The sequence below is a fragment of the Biomphalaria glabrata genome, chromosome 18, assembly GCF_947242115.1.
Source record: "Biomphalaria glabrata chromosome 18, xgBioGlab47.1, whole genome shotgun sequence".
NCBI classification, from domain to species: Eukaryota; Metazoa; Mollusca; class Gastropoda; family Planorbidae; genus Biomphalaria; species Biomphalaria glabrata.
The window spans coordinates 3529316-3555658 of NC_074728.1; the positions used below are offsets into that span (position 1 = coordinate 3529316).

The window sequence follows — 26343 nt, forward strand, 5'->3', positions numbered from 1 at the left end:
CGCAGACGATAGTAGTAATTGCAATAATAAGGATATAACGTTTATTAAACAACAAAAAAGATTATCTTTCAAGTTTCTTTTCATTATTTCTAATACGATCTATTACATCGTCTGCTCCACAGATCACAAGATCTGAAAAGGAAACGTTACTTTTCTTTTTATTATTAATATTGTTTATTCATGCAGTGTTAAGATACATGGGAGGCGCTTGGCTTCAGAACCGGGGTCCCGGGTTCGAATCCTGGTTAAGACTGCGAATTTTAATTTCGGGATCTTTGGGCTCCTCTGAGTCCACCCAACTCTAATGGATACCTGACATTAGTTGGGGAAAAGTAAAGGCGGTTGGTCGTTGTGTTGGCCACAAATCACCTTCGTTAACCGTAGGCCACAGAAACAGATGACCATTACCGTAACATCATCTGCCCTATAGACCACAGGTCTGAACAGGAAACTATTGAGATACATGGCAATTATTTGTTGGCTCTTTCTTTTAGAGGAGTTTTTTTTTTAGGTTTTCTTTTGAAGGTTTTTTTTTCAAAAGTTTTTTTTAGTTGTTTTTTTTTTTAAGTTTTTATTTTTAAGTTGTTTTTTTTTATTTTTTTTTTAATTTTTTTTTTTTTAAGTTTTATTTAAAGTTTTTTTTTTTTTATTTTTTTTTTTTATTTTTTTTTTTAATTTTTTTTTTTAAAGTTTGTTTTAAAAAGTTTTTTATAAAGTTTTTTTTTTTTTTTTTTTTTATAAAGTTTTTTTTTTAATTTTTTTTTTTTAATTTTTTTTAAAATTTTTTTTTTTGAGTCTTTTTTTTTTTAAAGTTTTTTTTTAGTTTTTTTTTTTTTAAAGTTTTTTTAAGGTTTTTTTTTAAGTTTTTTTTTTGATTGCTTTTGTATAGCGCATTTTTCATTAGCATATTAAGTGCGCTTGGTACAAACTCTTTTATGGACAGAAGAGGGGAAGGCCAGGTGGGGGTATTTGGGAGAAGGTTTTCATGCTGCCTTAAGGCACTCAGCGAATACCACTCAGCTCGATGTCGGCCTTCGAACTCGAGTCTTTAAGATAAAAAGTCTAGCTCTTTACATCTCTCAGTAATAAAAACGAAAATAAAACAATTTCACTTTGCAGATTGACATTAACTGTCCCGGGCATGGCAGCGGTAACGATCGGCTCAAAGGCAATTCTGGATGTTTAGGATTTGCATTAAAATCTGATGTTCTTGAGAGGGTCGTAACGCTTGACGCATACAGATGTACAACTCAGCATGTTCACTCCAGTTGCTTGTAAATAAATGTAACATTATTTTTACTGTGTATTTAGTAACCTTTGTTAAAAACTTCAGATGTGTGCATTTATAGTCCACACTAAGCTTTCAGTCCAATCTTAACTTATAGTCCAATTTTAACTTATAGTCCAATTTTAACTTATAGTCCAATTTTAACTTATAGTCCAATTTTAACTTATAGTCCAATTTAACTTATAGTCCAATTTTAACTTATAGTCCGATTTTAACTTATGGTCCAATTTAACTTATAGTCCTATCTTAGCTTATAGTCCAATTTAACTTTTAGTCCAATCTTAACTTATAGTCCAATTTAACTTATAGTCCAATTTCAACTTATAGTCCGATTTTAACTTATGGTCCAATTTAACTTATAGTCCAATTTAACTTTTAGTCCAATCTTAACTTATAGTCCAATTTAACTTATAGTCCAATCTTAACTTATAGTCCAATTTAACTTATAGTCCAATCTTAACTTATTGCCCAATGAACTTATAGTCCAATTTTAACTTATAGTCCAATTTTAACTTATAGTCCAATTTTAACTTATAGTCCAATTTTAACTTATAGTCCAATTTTAACTTATAGTCCAATTTTAACTTATAGTCCAATTTTAAGTAATAGCCCTAGCTTAACTTATTGTCCAATTTTAACTTATAGTCTAATATCAATTTACGCCAATTAAAAAGTTACGACTAAACGCCAATATACAAATTTGCCGTTTCTTAAAGATGGGGGGGGGGGGGGTAATATAAGTATAAATGTAAAATATCTAAATGTAAACATTTTTAAAAAGAGAACGCAGCTCAGTGGGTTGTTTCAAAAGTTCAAAATAGATCTAAATATTTGATTGTCATCTTCGGAATTCATAATACCAAAATTATTATTCTTCTATTTCATCACCGTATATAAACTTAAACGTAGCCTTATATATTTATTTTATTTACTCATAGTGCGACAGTAGGGACACCACGAAAACTATGAATATACTCGGATGAATAAGTGGTGTTCATTCCTCCTCCTTTAATATTCCATATTTGAAAATTGTAATTAATTAATACAAATTAAATAAACACGGAATAGTTCTATGTATTACAACAATATAAAAGTTAATAGTGCAGTTATATTATTATTACTTTGCTATGTTTTTAATAGTATTTAAATCCGATATTATTTTTTTTACAAAAAGTAGTAAATTAACAGTTTATTTTTAAGACATAAATATTTTGTTCCCTTGTATATTTCAGAAAGTTAGGCTTTTGTAGGGTGCGAAGTTCAGAGAGAATTTCCATCATGGTGTTTGTTTCGAATCAAAACTTTAACGAGGCTTACACACCACTTCCGGTCAGCCAGTGGGGCAAAGAGTACCATATTGTACTAAGAAGGTAAAGTATACAAATGAAGGTCTGTCGAATTAGAGGACAGCTGACAGCAGAGAGCTGTACTGATGCACAAAGTGGGCTGCATGTTTATTTAGATTATTTCATTTCTTTACCCTAAGCTTTTCATTAGGAAAGGGAGGCATGTTAGCCTTAACTAGGTACCCACCTAGAAAAAAGAAAACTCTAAATCCTCGCCTCTGCTGATTTACACAATCTTCTACGCCTCGATGTATATCACAGCGTTTTTTTTTTCTTAGTACAAGCATTATTAATTTTTCTAAGAATCAAAGACCAAGGTGGAGTTGGCAAGTGTAGTAAAACCGCGTACAAATATATACGCTGGTTAAAAGTTTCCCTTTGTGATGTTGCTATCTAAGAGGGCAGATGATGTAAAGGTCATCTGTTTCTGTGGCCCATGGTTAACGAGGGTGTCATGTGGCCAGCACAACGACCAACCTTTACTTTTCCCCAACTAATGTTTTAAACAATCTTTTTTTTTTGTTCGACATATTTGTATTGATCCTTTCATTATATCAATTAAGAAAATTGATCGGAACGTCTTAATTTTTTTTAAAAATAGTATTTTTGAAGAAACTAATGAAAATATTTTAACAATAATTAGCAGCCTTCAAGAACATTATCAATGACTTGTATTATCTATTGCTCTTGCCTGTAGGACAGTTTCACCCTCTCGCTTTGCAAAACGTTTCTCCTTCTTTATCTCTTTCTCTCGTAATTATTTTCCGCGTTCCAACGGATTTTGTTCATTTTGCTACTATTTAACTACCTTGTTATGATTAAGCTTCAATTCATGCGCGCCAGACTGTCTTTGATCCCGTGTTCATACCATGACCGCTGCCTTTCTCCGGGTGCTCTGCGGGAGGTTTCGAACTAGGATGTAGGTAATCTTCAACTCTGAAGGAACGTCCGAAAGATTTTTAAAAAAAACAATGCCTCGCCTTTTAAAGAATGCCTGCATTTAGCACTTTTCCTGGAACATATATATGTTTTAAAGAATGCCTGCATTTAGCACTTTTCCTGGAACATATATATGTTTTAAAGAATGCCTGCATTTAGCACTTTTCCTGGAACATATATATGTTTTAAAGAATGCCTGCATTTAGCACTTTTCCTGGAACATATATATCTTTTAAAGAATGCCTGCATTTAGCACTTTTCCTGGAACATATATATGTTTTAAAGAATGCCTGCATTTAGCACTTTTCCTGGAACATATATATGTTTTAAAGAATGCCTGTATTTAGCACTTTTCCTGGAACATATATATGTTTTAAAGATTGCCTGCATTTAGCACTTTTTCTGGAACATATATATGTTTTAAAGAATGCCTGCATTTAGCACTTTTCCTGGAACATATATATGTTTTAAAGAATGCCTGCATTTAGCACTTTTCCTGGAACATATATATGTTTGATTCTTTCTTTTCTCACTAGGCTTTCTGGCTTCGCTCTGATCATTTCTGAAATGGATGTAGCGTTGACTGTAGATTACATAGAGACTGACGGACAACACAACGTGGAGTATTCTATTATGCACAAGTAACTGACTCTTTATAAAACTCAAAATAGTTACCATTAGTATTTGCAAGTGTTTAACAACACATGGATACCCACGGGATATACAAACAGATACATTAATTTTTTTTCCTACAGCTTCTGACAAAACAATGTATTTAGAAAGTACGATAACTGATTCGCTCCGCAGTGTCCAAGCAAGAATGGCGCGAAACGTGCTTTTTAAAAAAGAAATATAAAATCAAAAATAAAAAATGTACCCCCTCCCAAAACATCAAAAACTTTTCTGGCTACGCCCATGGGCATATGTACTGGAACGCGGGATTTTAATTAGATTGTAAAGCACTGTATTTTATAAGGACGAGGTCTAGACCAGCATATCCTCTACAAAGGTAATTATTTAGATCTAGAGCTAGAATATTATGACCTACATATTTTGCTACATCCAGCGCAGACATAACTGTTGTCGCAGGTAGTCGAATTAGATTCTCTTTTCACCGTCTGCGTCTGTCCTCTGCAGTGGATTTTCTTTTGGTCTAAAATGTGAATCCTTCGGCCTGTGAAAATCCAGCTGTCTCGTTCTGAAGCCGCCGGCAGCCAGGTGCTCTCTTCTTTGTTAGTTAAAGTTAGTTTGCGCCTAAGGTGGTCTTTAAAGCGTTTACGTAGGGCACCTGTTACGCCGACCACCCTTTAGCTCACCGGAAAAGAATGCTTTTGGCATGCGTTCGTCTTCTATACGGATGGAGGGTAGTATTAAAAGCTTTGACACACGTGAGGCGAATCTTCAATGTTTCATCCATAAAGGATTATATAAAATTCAGTCCGAAATATACATGGGGGGGGGGGGGAGGGAGGAATTTAAATGAGGGGAGCCCAAAAATGAAACAACTGGGGCGTCCAAAAATAAATTGAAACGCTGGGCTTAAAAAGAACAACGAAAAGGGTTATGGTCCAAGTAACCAGGACTGTTACAGTTTAAGGATTAAAAGTGTGTGCTCTGGGTGACGAGAGGGGAGCGGCATTTTCACTGTCAAAAATTCAAAATTCAAAATAAGTCAAATTGTTTCATTCTTAAAGACTCAATAAATTCACCGGCCATTCGAGTATGCGATTAGGGAAACATTTTTTTTTGGGGGGCCAAACTAAATAGCCATTGAGCATATCAAAAATTTAACACAAATACTGAAAAGATTGGCATTAAGGCATTTTAGTATATACAGACAGGAGTATATTGCGATAGATTTGGGTAGCAAATAAACGGGCGTAGCCAGTTTGTAGAGTTACTTATATCATTTTGTGACTATACCTACCAAACAGCACGAACGCAATGATTATAAAACAAATTGTTGTAAACAATATTATAGTAGCTACTGAGTATACTTAAAGAAGATAACTCCTACAATATCAGCTTCAACTATTTAATGCGTTTTATACATTTTTGTAATAATAATAATAATAATAAGCAATTGAAAATAGAATACTTTTGAAAAACAAAGATTATATAAGGGGAAGAACCACTAACTACTGCCAGGGTTTAGCTTCTTTTCGGCTACATAAAACATAATTAATTATTTAGTACTAAATGATTGATTAATTGGTAATTTTTTTTACGGATTCAAGTATTGTTACCAACTATGAATAATAATGCAAAATTTCAACTTGCTCCGAGAATGAAAAGTGAGAGAATAAATGCGTCAAACGTACCAAGAGGACTAAATCCATATATATTCACATCTCTCATTAAGTAGTATTTATTCCCCTTATTTCGAAGTCAAACAAAATAATTAATCACCTGCAATTATTTTTTTTTTGGTTTGATTCGTTCCTTTTCATGTTCGATGAATAAGTATGAAAAAGTTTTAACTTGATCCGAAATTGGGAAAAACATGTTAACACTTTTTACTAGACAGACAGACAAACAGACTCACAGAGTGTGTTGATATAAGCTTTGTAACAATAATAATAATAATATGTAAACAAATAAAAAATTATGTTTGCTACTTTTTATTTTTATTTCTTTGTTAAATATTACAGCATGTTTTCACCCATTAATTTACGTAAATCAATATTATACGTAATCAAAAATAAGCACTTGTGATTTGTTATAATTTGCAGCTTCATTTATAATGGTACATACGTATCATCTTATCAAAACAGCTATATCTTCAGTAACTATAATTCCTAAGCTGTAATAATTAGTGCGTTTCACACACCTCAATATCAACATTGACATTTTCAAATTAATAAAATGTAGAAATTCGTCGTTGGAAAGCCAGCTCGATAGCGCAAGTGACTTTCTACTATATAGGATGAAACACGAGCTGGTTTAACTGTAAATTAAAAAAGATGGAAACCATACTACATCTCCCTTTTAAAAAGGTGCCTTATCAAAATAACATTGGGATTCTTAGATTACGCTGAAGCAAAGGCGGCTGAACGTTGTGCTGACACCCTTGTTAAGCGTTGACCAAAGAAACAGATCATTCTTATATCTTTCCCCATATATCTGGATCACACCTAAACCTTACCTTTTTACCAACTCCATGGCTTTAAATCGAGACTTTATTCGAAGATACCTTGGAATTTTCTGTAGCATCTCAATTCCATTGTGAGGGGCTTATATCAACTCAACTCTGTCTGGCTTACAAAGCTTATATCAACTCACTCTGTCTGTCTTACAAAGCTTATATCAACTCACTCTGTCTGTCTTACAAAGCTTATATCAACTCACTCTGTCTGTCTAACAAAGCTTATATCAACTCACTCTGTCTGTCTTACAAAGCTTATATCAGCTCACTCTGTCTGTCTTACAAAGCTTACATCAACTCACTCTGTCTGTCTTACAAAGCTTATATCAACTCACTCTGTCTGTCTTACAAAGCTTATATCAACTCACTCTGTCTGTCTCTACAAAGCTTATAACAACTCACTCTGTCTGTCTTTACAAAGCTTATATCAACTCACTCTGTCTGTCTCTACAAAGCTTATATCAACTCACTCTGTCTGTCTCTACAAAGCTTATATCAACTCACTCTGTCTGTCTCTACAAAGCTTATATCAACTCACTCTGTCTGTCTCTACAAAGCTTATATCAACTCACTTTGTCTGTCTCTACAAAGCTTATATCAACTCACTCTGTCTGTCTCTACAAAGCTTATATCAACTCACTCTGTCTGTCTCTACAAAGCTTATATCAACTCACTCTGTCTGTCTCTACAAAGCTTATATCAACTCACTCTGTCTGTCTCTACAAAGCTTATATCAACTCACTCTGTCTGTCTCTACAAAGCTTATATCAACTCACTCTGTCTGTCTCTACAAAGCTTATATCAACTCACTCTGTCTGTCTCTACAAAGCTTATATCAACTCACTCTGTCTGTCTCTACAAAGCTTATATCAACTCACTCTGTCTGTCTGGTACAAAGCTTATATCAACTCACTCTGTCTGTCTTACAAAGCTTATATCAACTCACTCTGTCTGTCTGGTACAAAGCTTATATCAACTCACTCTGTCTGTCTGGTACAAAGCTTGTATCAGCTTACTCTGTCTGTCTGTGTGGTAAAAGTTTTAAAGACGTTATTTCTCCCACTTCCAATTCCTGGATCAAGTTGAAACTTTTCACAATTGGCGAAGACAATACATAAATCGATAAAAAATAAAATAAAATAGTCAATTAATTACAGTAATTTAATTATTTCGTTGTTATCAACAAGGGAAATTTATCCTTCAGTATTCAGAATTATGGCTAAGCCTGTGGCATTTTTGTCGCCGAGAATAATTTGAGACGTTATTTGTCTCAACTTCTACTTTTATCAATTTGAGACTTTAAACAATTAGGCCTATCTATGTATCTTAAAAACATGAAACAAAACCAAAGAAAATAAAAATAATTTGTTAATTTAAAAAAAAAAGGTTCCCCCTTTAAGACCATTTGGTCTATAGCGCAGATGATGTTAAGGTCATCTGTTTCTTTGGCCAGCGGTCAAAGAGCAAGGTGTCATTTGGCCAGCACAACGACCAACCGCCTTTACTTGCCCCAACTAAAGTCATGTACCCATTAGAGTTGTTGCCCTGAAAATCCCCAAATTTAAAATCCTAAGTCTTCACCGAGTTTCAAACCCAAGTACTCCAGGTTATCTTAGCCAATAAGCCACCACTCCCCAAAAGTGTCAATTATTTATTGGGAATTAGAACAGGGAACTGATAGAAGCTTCCATGGGCTTAGAGTTTGAAGAGTCTCTGACTAAACACCTAGGGCAATTACAAAAGTATAAAAGTATTGTTAAACTCGAAGTTAATCATTAATCATCCAGTACTTTGTTATCCTTTCTAGGTCTTTTAAACTGATCGTACGCTCTGCGCCATGAACTGTAGTATCGGGTTCGAACTCCCACTCACCGCCTTCCTCCATCGTCCTGCGGGATGTTCAGGTTTCGGGTGTAATAATCTTCCATTCGGAAGGAACACTTGAAACTTGTAAAACAAAAACAAAAACTGTATTTCTTCTATTCTCACCCGAGGACAGGAACAGTGTATTAAGCTTGCAGAGCTGCTCGGTGACTGATAGACACAACTCCATTGCCGACTACATCGGTAAGCTAAATGGCAGGTCCAGTCATAGCAACATAATAGTAACAAATAATTGTAAAACACCAGTTCTAGTCATAGCAACATAATAGTAACAAATAATTGTAAAACACCAGTTCTAGTCATAGCAACATAATAGTAACAAATAATTGTAAGACTTCCAACTTTGATCTCACTTGTAAATTGCCGTATTTCGTTTCAATTGTTGGTAAATTATGTGATTCTTAAAACTGTTTTAAAAAATCCAACAAAAACGAACATCTCTTGAGATTATCTACTGGCCTTTATCCGAGAGGTGGGGGTTGACTACGAACATTTGATTAGACATAGGGCAAAGTCATTGTAAGCATGGATGACTGCCTGGTCGAGCGGATTGCGCGATGGACTGTCGTTCGGATTTATCGACGGTCGAGGGTTCAAGCCCTGCCCGCTCCCATCCCCCGTTGTCCTGCGGGAGGTTTGGACTAGGAAGTAAACTATCTTCAACTCTAAAGGAACATCCGAAACATGTAAAACATTTTACAAACAAAATACGTGTATTTACAACAGATCTTTAATTCAATTATATACAATAAAAATATGTTTACTATTTGAGTTATGAATGGACCCTATTTTTAATAACTAAGCTGTATAACATTTAGATCCTGAGCTTTAATGGGGGAAAGGCCTTTGAGGATTTATGGTCACGACATGGCCTAAATTGTGCTGATGTGCCAAAAAAAAAAAAATCAAATATCATATACATCATTCATTAGTAAGTATTGATGCGACCGAGTGCGAAACCAAGGTTCTCCAGTTCGAAGTGTCAATTCGCAGTCGTTAGTACGAGGCTTGCAGCATCCACTACCGATGTAGGCCTGTTAATTTCTTAATGAAATAAGGTTGAACACGTTTCCATTTAACGAAATTTGAATACAACTTTCATTTATTAATATTCATTGATCCAACTCGATTTAGTATGAAATTATAATTTAAACAAAATCTGCTCACTACAAATGCAACCATTTACCGTCTCGCGTCTCATGATGATCTCCACTTCCACTATCTTACCAGGCCTCTTAAGTTCACTTCAATTACGCCAGACCACCTGTTGGTTGCATCAGAAAACTCTGAACTCTGAACAAGTAAAACATTCTCCTTACTTCTAATACTGTAGCTAGGGGAGGGGAGGGGGAATTCGAAAATCCCACCTCGCACCCCACTTGAGGGGTCCCTCAAATGAGTGTTCGAAATTGTTTTTTACATTGAATATCGCCCCGCAAAAACCGCGGTCGCAAAGGCACTCGAGCATGATGAACTGTGCACTTACCAAAGTGTACGATCCCTGGTCGACAAACGTTTGTTGGCGCTTTGGTACGCTGGCTGGGATTCTTCAGATAAGGGCCGTGAGCTACACAGGGTAATAAGTAGACCAGATAAAAGAGATGCGTGGGTGGCAACTTAATCGTGCGGAACAGGCGGTCCTAGCCCAGTTCCGGGTCGGGCACTGTCCAATTGGTGTTTACTTCGGACGGTGGAGGGAAAACTACGAAACAGGGTGCCGCCACTGCATGGAGGACGACGAGACAATAGAACACCTTCTTTATGAATGCAGAGTTCTGCATGAAAGACGATCGGGACAAGAATTTGATAGAGAGAGAACTGGTACATGTCCGACATTAGGGCTGTCCTTCTACGGGGGCAGGACGACCTTAAAACTCACTGCTCGCTTCCTCTCACGTGCTCTAAGGGAGTAATTCTCATCACGGTTCGCTACTAATGGGGTTTCTGATTCGCACGTCTTATGCCAACCTTCGACTCACGGTGCCGCCGCTACGTGGAGGAAGAGGAACGCGAGCCTTTTATTTTAAATTTTCCCGGATTTGCTTATATCCATCAGGGCATTACCTTGGAAGCCGCGAAATATTGACCTGTATGGCGACATACTCAAAACAGGGTTACTGTCTAGGCTGCTGTACGAGAAGATCTGACCCTCAGACTCTCACTGTATCACTGAAATGGAGATTGATGATGATGATTACGATGATGGTTCTGCATGTCTTGATTTCTAGCGTGTTTTCGGTTTCTATCCTTATCTGCTGATGTAACCTGTTTGACACGCCATACTGTATGACCTTTCAACTCTTCAAATACATTGCAGCACACAAAACAAGAAATTACGTATAAAACTGTTAAAATACAAAGATAGTTCTCTTATCAGTTACATCGTATATAGTATATATCTAAAATTAAAAGCAAAACTTATACAAATTCGCGTATGAATGTTTGTTCGAATTTTTTATCAAAATTGTTTTTGAACACTAGTTTCGCTGAGCTTGTCAATTGCAGTCAAACTGAAATCCCATTAGATTGGATCAATACAATTATCTTATCTTATCTTAAATTAGTTCTAGCAACCGAAATAAGACAAGTTTCTTTATAGTAGTGTTTTTGAGATTATTATTTATTAATATTTTTATTAAGTTGCTTTTGTTGTTGTTTTTTTTTTCATTTGTAAGCTATGATCCGGTATTTAATATAATATTGCTACTTAAAGTTCTAGTCTTCTGCCTGGAGTGTTTGTAAATTAAGTGATAATACAAATGGTGTTTATACATAGTTTTAAATTTATGTATCAATTAAGGGTAGGCCTGCATTGTAACTGTCATTGCCTGGTAAATAGATTCGTAGCCTTATTTAAACTTTTTAAAGACGAAATCACGAGAAATACATTCATAACAATAAAATGCATATGTAATTATTTTATAAAACGTAACACTAATTAACAGTTGTTATTTTGTTTGTTTGTTATTTCAACAGAAATTATGGTTGTGTCCAGTGGTCCTCTTAGTGGTTTGAGTGGTCATTGTGGAGGAGACCAGTCTAACATCGCTATAGGTTTTGTATGTTGTTATGCTGAGTATCGTCCTAATTTGTTTTATTTCTCCGAGGAGAAAGATTTCATCTTTGTTTTCTAGTATGCACGAGTTAGCGTAAAGGTCAAGGTTGTTTTATTTATAAAAACACAAATATAACATTTACAAGTATTGAAATTATTTTAACCTATTGACAGAGAAGCTTAGAATACTGTCTGCAGCGCTTAAGGTGTACCTTTAGGAACGCTAAATTCTGTAGTTCTACCAGAGAAACGCTAGATATTTTATAGTTTTTCCACCAAGTATGTACATCTCAAATACAGTATACATTGTCATGCACATGGGCGTAGCCAGGGGGGGGGGGTTCTTGGGGTTCAAACCCAGCAGGGGGGGGGGACGGAATTAAGTGACTCATTTTTGCTTTCATTTTGTTTATTTTAGGTGAGATTTTAATACTAAATCATCACTTACCACAGCACAGCCGAGGCAGTTTTGAGTTAAAAACCCTCTACCAGGGGGTTTTGAGATTTAAAAAACCCCTATCAGGGGGTTTTGAGATACAAATCCCTCTACCAGGGGGCTTTGAGTTTAAAACCCCCTACCAGAGGTTTTTGCAGTTAAATCCCCCTCTGCTATAAAACAAAACAAAAAAAAATGCAAACAACAATCCCAAATTCCAACAGCACAGTTGAGGAAGATTTTGATTTTAAAACCCCCTCCAAAATTTACGATAAACCCCCTCTTCAATATAAAAAAAGCAAATTACACACTATAAAATCTATGAGCGTAGCCAAAGGGGTTTTGAGTTTAAATCCCCCTTCTCCGGATGGCTTTTTCTTTAATCTTTAAAACCCCTCCAGATGGTTTTGAGTTTAAAATTCCCCAACAGAGCGTTTAAAGCTGAAAACCTCTCTCTTCAATATCATTTTAAAGGAAACAACAGTCACCAAATTCTATGATTGTAGCTAAATGCGGTTTTGAATTAAAAAAAAACAAAAAAACTCCAGAGATTTCTTAGTTCAAAACCCCTCAACAGATGATTTGACGAAAAAACTTTCCTTTTCGATATAAAATCTAAAGCGAAATACAGGCATGTAATTCCAAGAGCGTAGTCAAGAAAGGTTACAGATTTCTACCAGTGGCTTGGGCTCCATTAATACAGTGTGAGTAGTCTTCTGGCGAAATTGAAAATCATTGAATGTGTCTCAACAAAGATGGTTAAGACAGATTTTAGGAGTCAGTCATAGAGATCGAATCTAAATCAAAGAAATCATATGGCGAACTGGGAGTCAAATCCTTAGTAAGGTTGTGACAGAGCGTCGCATAAGGTTTTGCGGGACATGTTCTCCGACAAAATGAATTACGCAAAATAAGAGTTGCGGAAACAGCTTGCCGGAAAATGCGCCGAACGGCGCGAAAGGGTCTAAGTTAGTAAGAATAGCACATTAGGTTTTTGAAATAAAACTTTTTAATAGCAAGATGATGCACTGTATATACCTCAGAATATGCATTTTGTTCTCTTTTAATACCAGAAATAGTGCTCGGCGGCGGGGCTTCGCCCCGCGCTGGGGGAGCGCTACGAACTCCCCCAGACCCCCTTTCTAGCAAGGGCGGGGAGTCTACAATAAACAATAAACGTCTTCCGAAAGGGTCAGAATGTAATAAAGATTAATTATGTACACACACACACACATATATATATATATAATATTTTTCCGCGGGGGGGGGGGGGGTCGGGGGAATCCCCCCCCCCAAACCCTCCCCGAAAAAAAATCCTGGCTACGCCCATGGTCATGCATATAGTATTGGTGTAAAACTATATTTATTGGTTTAACAAGTAATGCTACTTAAATTCATTGGCAGGACACAAAGACGACAAGGTTTGGACAACCTCTTCACTAACAGTGTTGCTCGTATGTTTTCTAGTCTGATGATGTGCAACATGTTACTTAAATCAGTTTATTATTAGTTTTGTTTTAAGTTTTTAGCTGATCTAATTTGAGAAGCGGCTGAGTGTGAAAGAACTAGACTCTCGATTGATGGGCTTAGCATTTCGGTACTATTTACTTACAAAGCAAAGCACAATCAGATGAAAATATCTCCATGTCTGTGAGAAATGATAGATCTGCTTTTTAGTTCAGATTCGCAGCCTATGATTTACTGATATATTTTATCAATTGAATTGTAAGCCTAGTTTTTTTTAAAGATTTGTCCTCGTATTGTTGTACTCCTTTGTAAGCTTTGTCCTCTTTTCTGTCCTCAGTTGGTCGTGCAGGTGTCAAGAAGCTCTGATTAGTTATGTTTAATAACATACCCTCAATGTATAGCATTAAAGTATTCCTCAAATAGACTACTATATACATAGTCTGTAACCATGATTCTGAAAACCTTTCGCAGAGGCTCTATTACCTGTGGAAAAACCCAGCAAATTTGAGTATGTAGTGTTCTGTGTAAGGATTCGATCCTGTACTGTCCTCGTCCAGTCCCCGATGAATGCCCTTTTCTATGCCACCAACATGGCGTCAGGTCGAATAGATTCATATACGGAGCAAAAGAATAAAAAATACTACCTAGTAAGTGGCTTACAGTGCATCTAGTGAACATAAATATATTCAAATGTATACACACCCAATTATTAACCGTATTGATTTGCATAATAAGTTGTAAATGCATCTAGAACGCAGTTTCCAAAATACCGCATATACTTATATTTGTCTTCCTCATAGATTATAATGGTAAATAGATATCATATTGGAGGCGCGGTGGTTGGGTGGTAAAAGTGCTTGACTTCCGAACCGAAGGTCTCGGGTTCGAATCTCGGTGAAGACTGGGATTTTTTATTTCGGGATCCTTGTGCGCCTCTGAGTCCACCCAGCTCTAATGGGTACCTGACATTAGTTGGGGAAAAGTAAAGGCGGTTGGTCGTTGTGCTGACCACATGACACCCCTGTTAGCCGTAGAACACAGAAACAGATGATCTTAACATCATCTGCCCTAGAGACCAGAAGGTCTGAAAGGGAAACTTTACATTTTTTTTTAGTAGTTATCAGGCGCTTACAGCAGGACACCATTAAGTCCTAGCCCTATCCCAGTGTCCATCTAGTCGTCTGTTAATTCCAGAGTTAAATTCTGCGGCTAAGTGGATGGTTTTCTTGGCTGATTTAGGCAACCCGTTCTGTGCTCTAAAGGCTGTAAGGTAAAAGTAAAGTTTACCTTTCAGAACTTGCGATCTTCAGGCCAAATGATGTAAAGATCATCTGTTTCTTTTGGTCAACGAGGGTATCATATTACCAGATCAACGACAAACCGCCTTTACTTTTCCCCAACTAAAGTGTAACTATCATCAGAGCTGGGTGGACTCGGAGGTGCCCTAAAAATTCCAGTGTTTACCTAGATTTGAACCTAGGATTCGAACCCGTGACTCTCGATTTGGAAGCCTTACCACTAAGCCACCAAGCTGGAAGAAGCATTGTATGAACTAGTCCTGGCGTATAAATCGATAATGTGCCGTTATCTTTTATTCAATTGACACTATGCTATCCAGTTTTATTATTTTTTCTTAGCTTATTATAAAATAAATAGTGCAGAATTATCAGAAATTCATATGCAAAATAATCATTTAAATTAAAAATAATCTATTCGGGCATTTAATTTGTGATTCAATGGTTTTGTTTTGAAGACTAGTTGGATTTCTTGATGTTTTTGATGTTATGGAATTATGTTGTTGTTTTTTTATAACTCCCAGATTGTTGATCATCAAATCTTCTTACAAAGTGAAAAGTATTTGCTGGTTTCAATCCTAATCCTGGAAAGTGGTGTAGCCCAAGCAACCTGTTCAATCCTACCCACCTCTCTCTTTACATCGGAATACGTTTGGTTGTAAGTGAATATAGTGAATATATTGTAAGTGAATATATTGTAAGTGAATATATTGTAAGTGAATATAGTGAATATATTGTTAGTGAATTTAGTGAATATATTGTAAGTGAATATCTGTAGCATTGGACTTTTAATAATGGAGTAACAAGAACATATACGAAAAAATACTTTAAAAAAGAACAAAGCGTTGTTGTAGAAATTAGTTTGGATCAGTCTTGTGATTAGATTTGTAATAGATCTAGACTGTCAATAACAATGCATTTATAAAAATCACAAAAAGGTGGAACGACTTGAGTTCAAACTCATGGCACAAGCCTTTTCAGGCGTCTCCAGACAACACGTTACCCACTCAGCTAGTGAAGAGCTTTTGAACATGGAATATTGTATAGTTATCTATTGTTTCTCTAATCGTGTCTTCTTTTTCATGCTGTGTTCTCTAAGACTATGACGACTATAAACGGGACTAATTCAGCTTATACCACCACTTCATTCAAGAACGATTTATTTCCCTTGTTGAAGATAACAAACGCAATAAATAATTACCAATAGTTAAATTGTATTCTTGTGTTGTCAGGTAAAAGAAATAATTGTGAAACATTTCAGCTTAATCGGAGATCGGGTGTGGGAAAAATAACATGTACAAACTTTTTACCAGACAGACAGACAGAGTTGATATAAGCGTTCTAAACTTAAGGATTTGTCTTAGATGCCGTAGATTTAGGATGTATGCATACAGTATGTCAAGTGACTAGAAAGACCCAGTCGCCACCTACATGTTTCGTTACAACTAACGCAGACAAAGCTGATGTTTATAGTAATAATGTGACGTCCTGTTATTTTTGGGACACACTAGGTTGTTAATTAATGATTGGCGATGTAATGATTAAGTAATGATTAAGTTTATTTCTAGAGTTAACCCCCGTTAACTGTCGGTCTTAGAGACACGTGAACTCTATAGTATCTACCTTGTGTAGAGAAGACGCACTGTAGACGACCGATACTAAACGCACAAAAATGACGTCATTAATTCAAAGCGAGGCTGTAGTTTAGATAGAGATTAGAGAGGGGGTTTGGACGATAGTTACTGAGACATAGACCGTTCCAGGTGAAAATTAAGTTATCATATTGAAGTTTCTGAAGCTTACTTAGTCTTCTGTTACCTCTATCTTTTACAAGTCTTGTTCGTCTATTAATTAATACGAACTTAACACTAATAATAATGTACTTTCAATTTGCAATTTTCTGATAATCATCAATTTAGAAGACCCACATTGGACATAAGGAGGTGGGTGGCTGAAGGGTAAAGTGCTTGACATGGGTTCGAATCTTGGTGAAGACTAGTTTTTTTATTTTTTTATTTTGGTATCATTAGGGCGCCTTTGAATCCACCTAGTTCTAATGGATACCCGGAATTAGTTACGGAAAAGTAAAGGCGGTTGGTCGTTGTGCTGGCCACATGACACCCACGTTAACCTAGAAAAAGATGACTTTTACATCATGTGCCCCATAGTTCACTAGGGCTGAAAGGGGAACTTCACTTTGGTTTAATAATTTAACAATTGAGGAAATATGTCTTTCTATCAATCCTTGCAATACACATTTCAAACAACAACACATTATAACTATAGAAAAGGAACTATACTTTCACAACAGTCTCCCTTAAAGATTACTTGTGAAATGTTTCCAATAGATTGTTGAATTGTATTTGATGATTTAATTTCTAGGAGAATAAAGGTTTTTTTTGAGTCTGTTTTTGTAATCGGTGTCTTGTATCTCTATTGTTATTGTAAAATGTTACAATCTTGACTGGAGGGTGATCACTATTTTTTTTAAGCTTTTTTATGACTTTTTTTTTTATTGAATAGTTTTCAAATAGGGTTAGTGTGTTGTTACAGTGATCTTATTACACAGCATTTAGGATTTTCAGAAAATTAGTTTTAATTTTAATGTTCAGATTTCAATATCTGCAGATAATGCAAGAGAACCATTGAACTCAATTAATTTTTTTTGTCCTGACAGATTGCCAAGTGGATTCGGTTTACATTTAATTATTTTTATTTCATATATCAGTCTGGGACATTTAATCCTGAATCAAAAGCCACTGTGGAGGTATTTAATTTTGTTAAATTATAAAGCGTCAGTTATTAATTGGGAATCTCAGGTGGTTTTGACAATTTTTTTTATATAATCTGTGTTTTGATTTACATATAATGATTATTTATATAAAAAACATTAAACCATAATCTTCGTTTACAAAAAAAAAACCTAATGAAATACTGATAAAGATACAAAACAATAATATACACATCTTGTTCCATATGCTAGGATTAATTTGTACAAATTGTCCTTCTTTCCTAGTGCTATTAGAGCATGAAATGGGTTGCCTGAACCAACCAGGAAAACCAGTTACTCAGCAGAATTTAAGTCATTGGTTAACATGTATGACTAGGTTGACCTAGAAACACGAGTAGGGCGTAACCATCTTCTTTTTTTAAAAGTAACATTTTTATTTCATAAGTTAAAATAAGAATTAATTAATTTGTTTAAGTACATTTTATTTTAAATAATAACTTAGTAATTGGTGTGTTTCTAACGCATCTAAAACGGTCAGATTTTAAACTGGTATCTATCTGACGTTAGAGTTACTGATTACACTCTATAGTACACTAGGCCTGCATATTCAAGTTTAAAATCGCGTAAACAAAATTAGTTTTTTGTAGTTACATATTAACCTAGTAAGCGAAGAAAAATAAAACAGTGTTAAGAAACATTTAAACTGTGTGTTATGGCGTGTGTGTGTGCATATGTGTGTGTGTTTATATGGTGACGTTGGGAAGAAGTTTGCGATTGGTTGTGAATGATGCAACATAGGTGGCATTGTCGTCACTTGATCTTAGTGAGTACAGACGACTCTAGAACATTAGACTGACGTATGTATAGTAGCCCTAAAACAAACTTAAGACCCTCAAAAAAAAAGCCCAACTGTATGAAAGTATTACTATTTCATGGATCTGGAGCATGTTTACATGAGAGAAGATCGAAAGTATCTCCTAAAATTCATCTTAGCAATATTTGTTGAACCACATTTAGTGTTTTTTAATTTTGTCAGATGACTATTCACTGCAATTTTGAGTGTGTTATTTGCTTTTTTTTTATATTGAAGAGGTATTTTTTAGCTTCAAACCTCGCTGAAGGGGGTTTAAACTCAAAACCCATTAGGCTACGCTTATAGAATCTGGTGACATGTATGGATAGTCTTATATTGAAGAGGGGGGTTTGTCGTAAAGTTCAAAAGGGGTTTTAAAATCAAAATCTTCCATAGTTCAGCTCTTGGAATTTGGGTATTGTCGTTTGCAATTTTTTTTTTTTTTTTTGGTTTTGTTTTATAGAAGAGGGAGGTTTAACTGTCAAAACCCCTCAAAAGTCTCTTGACCGCGCTGGGGCATTTAATGATTAAGAATTAAAATCTCACCTAAAAGAAACCTAATTAAAGCAAAAAATCAGACACTAAATTCCGATCCCCCCCCCCACCGGCGGAGATTTCATTTCGGGGGGGGGGGTAAAACCAAACCCCCCCCCCCGGCCTGTTTACGCCCATGATTAAGCCATTTCTCATTTAACCAGTGATTTGAAACTGAATGCTTGAAGTTGCAGTATATTATTGTCATTTAATAAATGTTTTTGTCGGCTGAAGTTGGACTCGAGTCAGTGAATACTAGTTTAGTTTGTAGAGTACTAATTGTAGCTCCATGACACACGAACCCAGCATTATACAGTGTTATACATAAGTATATCTTGGTGACCATCAACACACATATGCGTTACAATGTCCCTACCCTTTAAAGACTTTAATGCATATCACCGTATCTAATACAAGAGCAATGGCACATTTATTCTTTTTCATATCAGCTATGTATATTTTAAAAAAATGTGTTTTAGCATGAAGGCCCCATGGTGTGAGGTGCTGGGCGGCTGCATTGTTTGCACATCCTTAAAACCGGCCCTTGATTAAATTCTGTATTAATGAAATGTTTTTTTTAAATCATTTTTCTCACATGTTTTCCCCTGGGTTGTCTAGCCACAAGTACAGCATCTACGAGGAAAGATTCAAAGCTCAAACCTGGCATATAATTACAGTAGAAAAGCACGCTTCCAAAGAAGATTATTTCAAAGCTTACAGTGTCAACGGTGACATTTTCGGCTGCTATTTGATTGGTGTGAACCACACGATGACGTATGCAGTACCAGTCAGCTTCAGTCCCTATCACCAAATTATATATATTTATGACAAGACCTGGCCATTCAATAGGTTGCAGGTAATCTATAATTCATTTACCAATAACTCTACCACTCATTGATTGATCAAGAGATCTAGTAAACTATCAAATGTATTCGCATGAAATTTCGTTCACAAGTTCTTTTGTCCACTTTGGTGCTCACTAAGAAAGCGTTTTGACAGAAACGCAGTCTCAACCCCGCAATTCGCAAACAACACACAAGCTTTCAAAAACCTTTGAATTTTATTTTAGGTATTTCTCCAAAAGGACACTGTCTATATTTCAAGCATAAATAGAGATAGCACAAAAAAATAAGATTACTTTTATTTTAAAGCCTATTTTCTCTCTTTTTCTCTAAGACAAATTTGTACAAATTCTCCTTCTGTCCTAGTGCTATTGGAGCATGGAATGGAATGTCTGAGTCAATGACTTGGGAGAATTTCTTCTTCTTCTAGCCAAATTTTTGCTGCTGAGCTGTCAGCTCTTTTGCAGACTGTGCCAAGGAAAAATAGTGTGCTGTTTTCTTCAGTTGTTCAGCACTGCCATACAGGGTGTTGGTTATGTCGGGCTGGAGTGGTAGTAGGGTCTGCCTAAGGTGGATTAGGAAGGGGCATTCAAAAAGGATATGGTTTACGGTTTCATAAGGGTGGACGCAGTGTCTACAAAGAGGGGAGTTGTGTGGGATTAATTTTATTGAGATGGTAATTTAACAGAGGTGTGTGTTGTTCTTAGTTGGAAGATTGTAGATTGCTCTTTGTGTGTGTGTGGGGGGGGGAGTTAATACTGTCCAGTTTATTAGGCATGTTCATTTCTTTGTACATTGCTCTGCCTTGTGTTTCCTGATGCCCATTGGTTGAGCCACTCCTCTTTTCGGTTGTTGATTAACATTGACCTTATTGTGAGGTAGTTAACAGGTCAATCTGGTTGTTCAATAGATGATCCTGCCTTTGAAAGCTTATCTGCCCTTTCATTTCCCATGACGCCAAATGTGTCCATGGATCCACTGTAATTTTGTCATCATCTGGTGTATTATGGCTATTAGTGTTGTCAACTCTCTTGGACTTTTTGAGGTGCTGTTGTTAAGTGCTTGCAGAGTGAATTGGGAGTCTGTAAAGACAACAATATCTGATGGTGATTGTATCCCTTCATATAATGGCAGAATTTAAGTCAGTGATTTACAATCATGACTACATTGACATAAGAACGTCTATATTTCATAAGATTAGTCACCTTATTTTCAATTTACCTTGCGTCATTTCCGCTTCCTTTTAGCATAATTACATCAAAAAGATTTATCTAGAGTCAATGTTTTAATTTTTTTTCGAGAGAAAGAGCAAGAATGATAATTTCGCGTGTGTACGTCGGATAGAAGTTATAAGTGAGTCATTCCCAGTTAAGTCAAAAGTCTATGACAGAGAAATTACGATACGCAGAGGGAAGAAAAAAACAACAAAAGGGGTTCCAAAGAGTGAGAGAAAGAGAGAGAGAGAGAAAGGGGCACAATACAAGATTTGTAGACCCTTTTTCTCCATTCCTCTCTGTCTTTTGCCTGTGGCTTGTGGCAGGCCTGTCTATTCATTTGTGTTGTCTTCCAATCACTTTCTCTGTCTGCCTCTTCTTTTTCCTGGTACTTTTCCCTGAAGGAAGGTCTTTGACCAGCGAGCACTAGACAAAGTGTTTATAAATACAGACTCGTTTTTAACATCTCATTGTAGCGTAAATCACTGTTCATGTATTCATGTATAAGACTTCTTGAATAGAGACAGTCTTCATTGTTCACTATCCGTGTGGGCTGTAGGATTCGTTACGATAGTCCCGCGCTCTTTGCCTGCTGTTATGATTCGAGCAACTATAGCTCTCCACTCTCTCCCCGTCTCAACTCCCACCCCGAACAAACAAAGAGTCCGCTTCTGCAAGTTACCAATCATCGATCCAGTAAATAAATGTATCCTGTAAATGTTTTGTACATAATTAACATAACTCTGCTTGCTAGTTTTATATTTACAAAATATTTTCTTCTGTTAAAAAAAAAGCAATACATACACTCAAAGCTCCGATTGTCCTAACTCTACCATGACCCTCACTTACTAAAAATAAAAATTACCAGACTAACTAACCCTAACCCTAACTTACTAAAAATAAAAACTACCAGACACTACTTAATAAGTGCACTCAGTGGGATGTGTTGCCGAGTGGAATGAACCCAATACCAAGATGAGGAAGCTCGGGTTTGAATCCCAACGTGGAGATCTGGCTCGATCTAAGATGTGTTTGTTGAGCTGTCTAAAGCAGAGGCCTTCTTTCATAAACCTTCCCCTCCGACATGTCCATAAAAGTTAATGACCACGTATTGCTGAACATGCTAGATATAAGAGCATGGCGCCCATAGCGCAATGGGTAAGCTCTACTCCAGAGCATGGAGAGCAAAAGTAATTTAAAAGAGGTAATAGGATCTAATTAGATTGTGTTTGAAACTTCCCGTGCTAGAGATGTCCCACTGAGAGTATGGTCAAGGGAGATAATGTTGATAATGACTGTGACGGATACATTGATGAGGAACTGGCAAATAACAAAGGTAAGTAACTGTCTCTCTGTCTCACTTTATTTGTATCTATATCTATCTCTTTATCTCTCTTTATCTCTATCTATCTATCTATCTCCGTCTCTCTGTCTCTCTTTATTTGTATCTATATCTATCTCTTTATCTCTCTTTATCTCTATCTATCTATCTATCTATGTCCCTCTGTCTCTATATTTGTATCTATATCTATCTCTTTATCTCTCTTTATCTCTATCTATCTATCTATGTCCCTCTGTCTCTTTATTTGTAACTAAATCTATCTCTTTATCTCTCTTTATCTCTACCTATCTATCTCTCTCTGTCTCTCTGTCTCTTTTTATTTATCTATCAATCTATTGCTGTCTCTCTATCTCTTTTTATCTGTATCTATCTCTTTATCTCTCTTTATCACTATCTATCTTTTTATCTCTATCTCTGTCTCTCTATCTCTCTTTATCTGTATCTATACCTATCTCTCTTTATCTATCTATCTGTTTACGGTAATAAAAAAAATGATTGGATAGGATTTTGTTGGTCAACCTGTAGTCTGGAAATAAAATAATTTGTTCTACATTGGTATCGGCGGTTGAAATCCTTACAGCTCAAGGGTCCAGTCTTTTTAGAATAAATAAACCTAGAACCAAGGTTGATTACACCAATAACGTTAATTGTATTCTTTTACGTCACAAAGTGGCCATTTACGGAAGCAGGCTTCAAAAACTTTCTGTTTCCATTTTTTAAATTGCCTTTATATAGCACGTCTTATAGCACGCTCAGAGCGCTGGGGTTCAATCTCATTTGTGGACCAGTGGAGGAGGTTTTTTTTCCGTACTGCTTTTGGGCGCTCTGCTCACTAATGCCCTCTTTGGGTGTATTTCGTATGTGCTCCCTTTCACGCCATTCAATAACTCATTCTTTAACCATTTAATTGTGGAACTTTTTACTAACTTTTGCTTTTCAACTTTTTATGTTTTGACTAATTATTGAATGATCATTTGTCTTCTGTACGGTCTGTACCCTGCATGTATTCTTGAGCATTTTTACCTTCAAACTTTGTTTTTCATCTAATTGTGTATTGTAGAATCTTCCCTCGGCCCACGGGATATGTTTATCATTATAATTATTAATTGTAAATATATTGTTAGGTTCATAGTAGCTGCAAATAATAATGTTGACGATTATTTTTTAATGTAAAAATCTTAGAATTTATTGTATTTTTGGTCGTCCTACGTAGCCTATTGATCTTTTTTAATGTTATAAGGGAGATAAATCCAGTAATATCGAGAGCAAATTTCATGTTTTTATAGCCTCCCTTTAAGGTGTATATACTTGGTAATTATTTTTTTTTGAAATTTCAACTAGATGATGATGGCGATAATAAAGTTGATGAAGATCTCTCGACAGATACAGACAATGGTAAGTTTAGCTTTAGTCTACTTACTTCTGATGTCATGACCTTTCTAAAACTATAGTTGGTGAATAAACAGCCTAATTTCGTTCTATATTGCACAGTTCAGGATAATAGCTTTAAATATTCAATTTTACAGTTAAGACATGTTGCATGCTCAATAATATAAGTTTATTTAATACTATAGATCTGTACTAAAAGTTCTCCAACGTACATATCAACTTTCTTGTTATAGATGAATAGAATCCAAAGCATAAGTCCGTCACAGATATATTTATTGATACACATTCATATTTTCTTGATATGTTCTGTACAAATGTTTACAGGTATTTTGATTACTTTCAACAAATGCAATTGCTACACAAATCATAAACTCAATATCCTTTAATAAGCAGAATAAATTCTTTACTGCTAACCCTAACCCTGGGCATAGCCATTGCCATTGGAGACAAGCAGACGAACAGCCTCACTTTCGATTTCTTGCCCGTCTTATCAAATGACGACCTCTATGTTACATTGATAACTCGTTGATTACTTTTATATATCCCTTTAATGAGCACCAGGTGATATAAAACAAACTATAGTAAGGCGCCATTGGCACATCACAAACGGCATCATCATCATGGTTACCAACATCAGAAATGTTCATCATCATCATCGTGGTCATCAACATCGTTAACGTCTTCGTCATCATTGTTGTCATCATCATCACAAACTTCATCATCATCGAGGTTATCAACAAAAAACTTTATCATCATCGAGGTTATCAACATCAAAAAACTTTATCATCATCATGGTCATCAACATCGTTAACATCTTCATCATTGTTGTCATCATCTTCACAAACTTTTATCTTGGTTATCAACATCAGATGTTTTCATCATCATCATCTTGGTCATCAACATCGTTAACGTCTTCGTCATCATTGTTGTCATCATCATCACAAACTTCATCATCATCGAGGTTATCAACATTAAAAAGCTTTATCATCATCTACAACGTCACCGTGGTCATCAAAAGATATCTTCATCATCATCATCTTGGCTGACACACTCGCCAAGAGTGGGAGAACATACTCACAAGAAAACTCTGCACTCTATCCAGAAGAAATGAAGAAATTAATTGTAGATAAAATAAATGAGAAATGGACGAGCTCCCATCCAAATCACAAGAAAGATGACGCTTACTATAAGCTATCCCGACAAGACCAACGTCTAATCTTTCGACTCAGGACCGGACACAACAGAATGCGACAACACATGTTCTCTAAGCTCAAAATTGGAACCAGTGAAATCTGCCCATGTGGAGTATCACCAGAAAATGCCGACCACGTTCTCCAAAACTGCTCTCTCTACCAAGAGGCCCGTATAAGACATTGGCCCCAAAACACCCCAATAGAAAGAAAACTATATGGAGAGCTCCCTGATTTGGAAACCACTGCGCAGTTCATCTCATGTATTGGTCTAGTCATATGAACACTCCAACATAACAATGAGAACGATGAAGAAGAAGAAGAATCATCTTGGTCATCAACATCATTATCTTCATAGCCATCACGGTCATAAGCATCAAATTTTTTCTTTCCTCTCCTCGTGGCTATCAACCTCATCATGTACCATCTAAAATATTTGTTGTTCAATGTACGGGTGTCTGATTTGTACTGTTCCTTGCAGGGTGTCTGATTTGTACTGTTCCTTGCAGGGTGTCTTAATGTTTACTATTCCTTGCAGGGTATCTGATGTTTACTGTGCCTTGCAGGATGTCTGATGTTTACTGTTCCTTGCAGGGTGTCTGATGTTTACTGTTCCAGCAGGGTGTCTGATGTTTACTGTTCTTGCAGGGTGTCTGATGTTTACTGTTCCTTGCAGGGTGTCTGATGTTTACTGTTCCTTGCAGGGTGTCTTAATGTTTACTGTTCCTTGCAGGGTGTCTGATGTTTACTGTTCCTTGCAGGGTGTCTGATGTTTACTGTTCCTTGCAGGGTGTCTTCCAGGCTGGTTTGGGACCAACTGCGACCAACTTTGTCACTGCGAAAGGTCTCAGTGTCTGTCTAACGGAACGTGCAGGCCTGGCGTCTTGTGTGAGCGTAGTTACTTCGGGACACAGTGCCAGTTCAGTAAGAGAGCAAAGTGTACTGAAATAATGTTTTGGAGACATTTGACCGTATATACACGTTTGCCCCATCAAAAAAAAAAATAGCCGCCTCCTTTATCTAGGAGTGCATAGACATGGACAGTCGTCAATTCCTACGTATGTTAGGGTATGGGGATAATTCAAAAAAAGAAATAGACACAGTCCACTTGATCAATCTTTACGTAAGCGTATTGGTTAAAGCAGTGATGCCCAAAATACGGCCCGCGGGCCAGATCCGTCCCGCGACGTGCTTCCATCCGGCCCGCCGAAACGTCGGCACAAAAATATAGAAAATCCCCCCTCCCCCTAAAAACATGTTCAAAATTTATCTTTACCTACGTTAGGGTAGTCTAGTTTTTATAATGGATTACTACCAAGGCATTTAACATTTGTGCGTTCATGAAATAGTACTATAGAATCTACTAGGAAAAGTGAACGGATCTTTACTTTTT

At 36.2% G+C, this 26343-nt stretch overlaps 1 protein-coding gene across 2 annotated transcripts in view; it reads left to right on the forward strand.

Annotated features, from left to right (window-relative positions):
- The window catches only part of LOC106050221 (uncharacterized), a 40469-nt gene that overhangs the window by 4538 nt on the left and 9588 nt on the right, over positions 1-26343 (forward strand). For both annotated transcript variants that reach the window (XM_056016755.1, XM_056016756.1), the window contains exons 3-14: positions 1120-1274; positions 2521-2658; positions 4110-4214; positions 8718-8785; positions 11579-11656; positions 14032-14207; positions 15380-15513; positions 17533-17622; positions 19592-19829; positions 22278-22365; positions 23713-23766; positions 25740-25874. In XM_056016755.1, the coding sequence (XP_055872730.1) occupies positions 1120-1274; positions 2521-2658; positions 4110-4214; positions 8718-8785; positions 11579-11656; positions 14032-14207; positions 15380-15513; positions 17533-17622; positions 19592-19829; positions 22278-22365; positions 23713-23766; positions 25740-25874 (1459 nt within the window). The remainder of the gene's footprint in view (positions 1-1119; positions 1275-2520; positions 2659-4109; positions 4215-8717; positions 8786-11578; positions 11657-14031; positions 14208-15379; positions 15514-17532; positions 17623-19591; positions 19830-22277; positions 22366-23712; positions 23767-25739; positions 25875-26343) is intronic.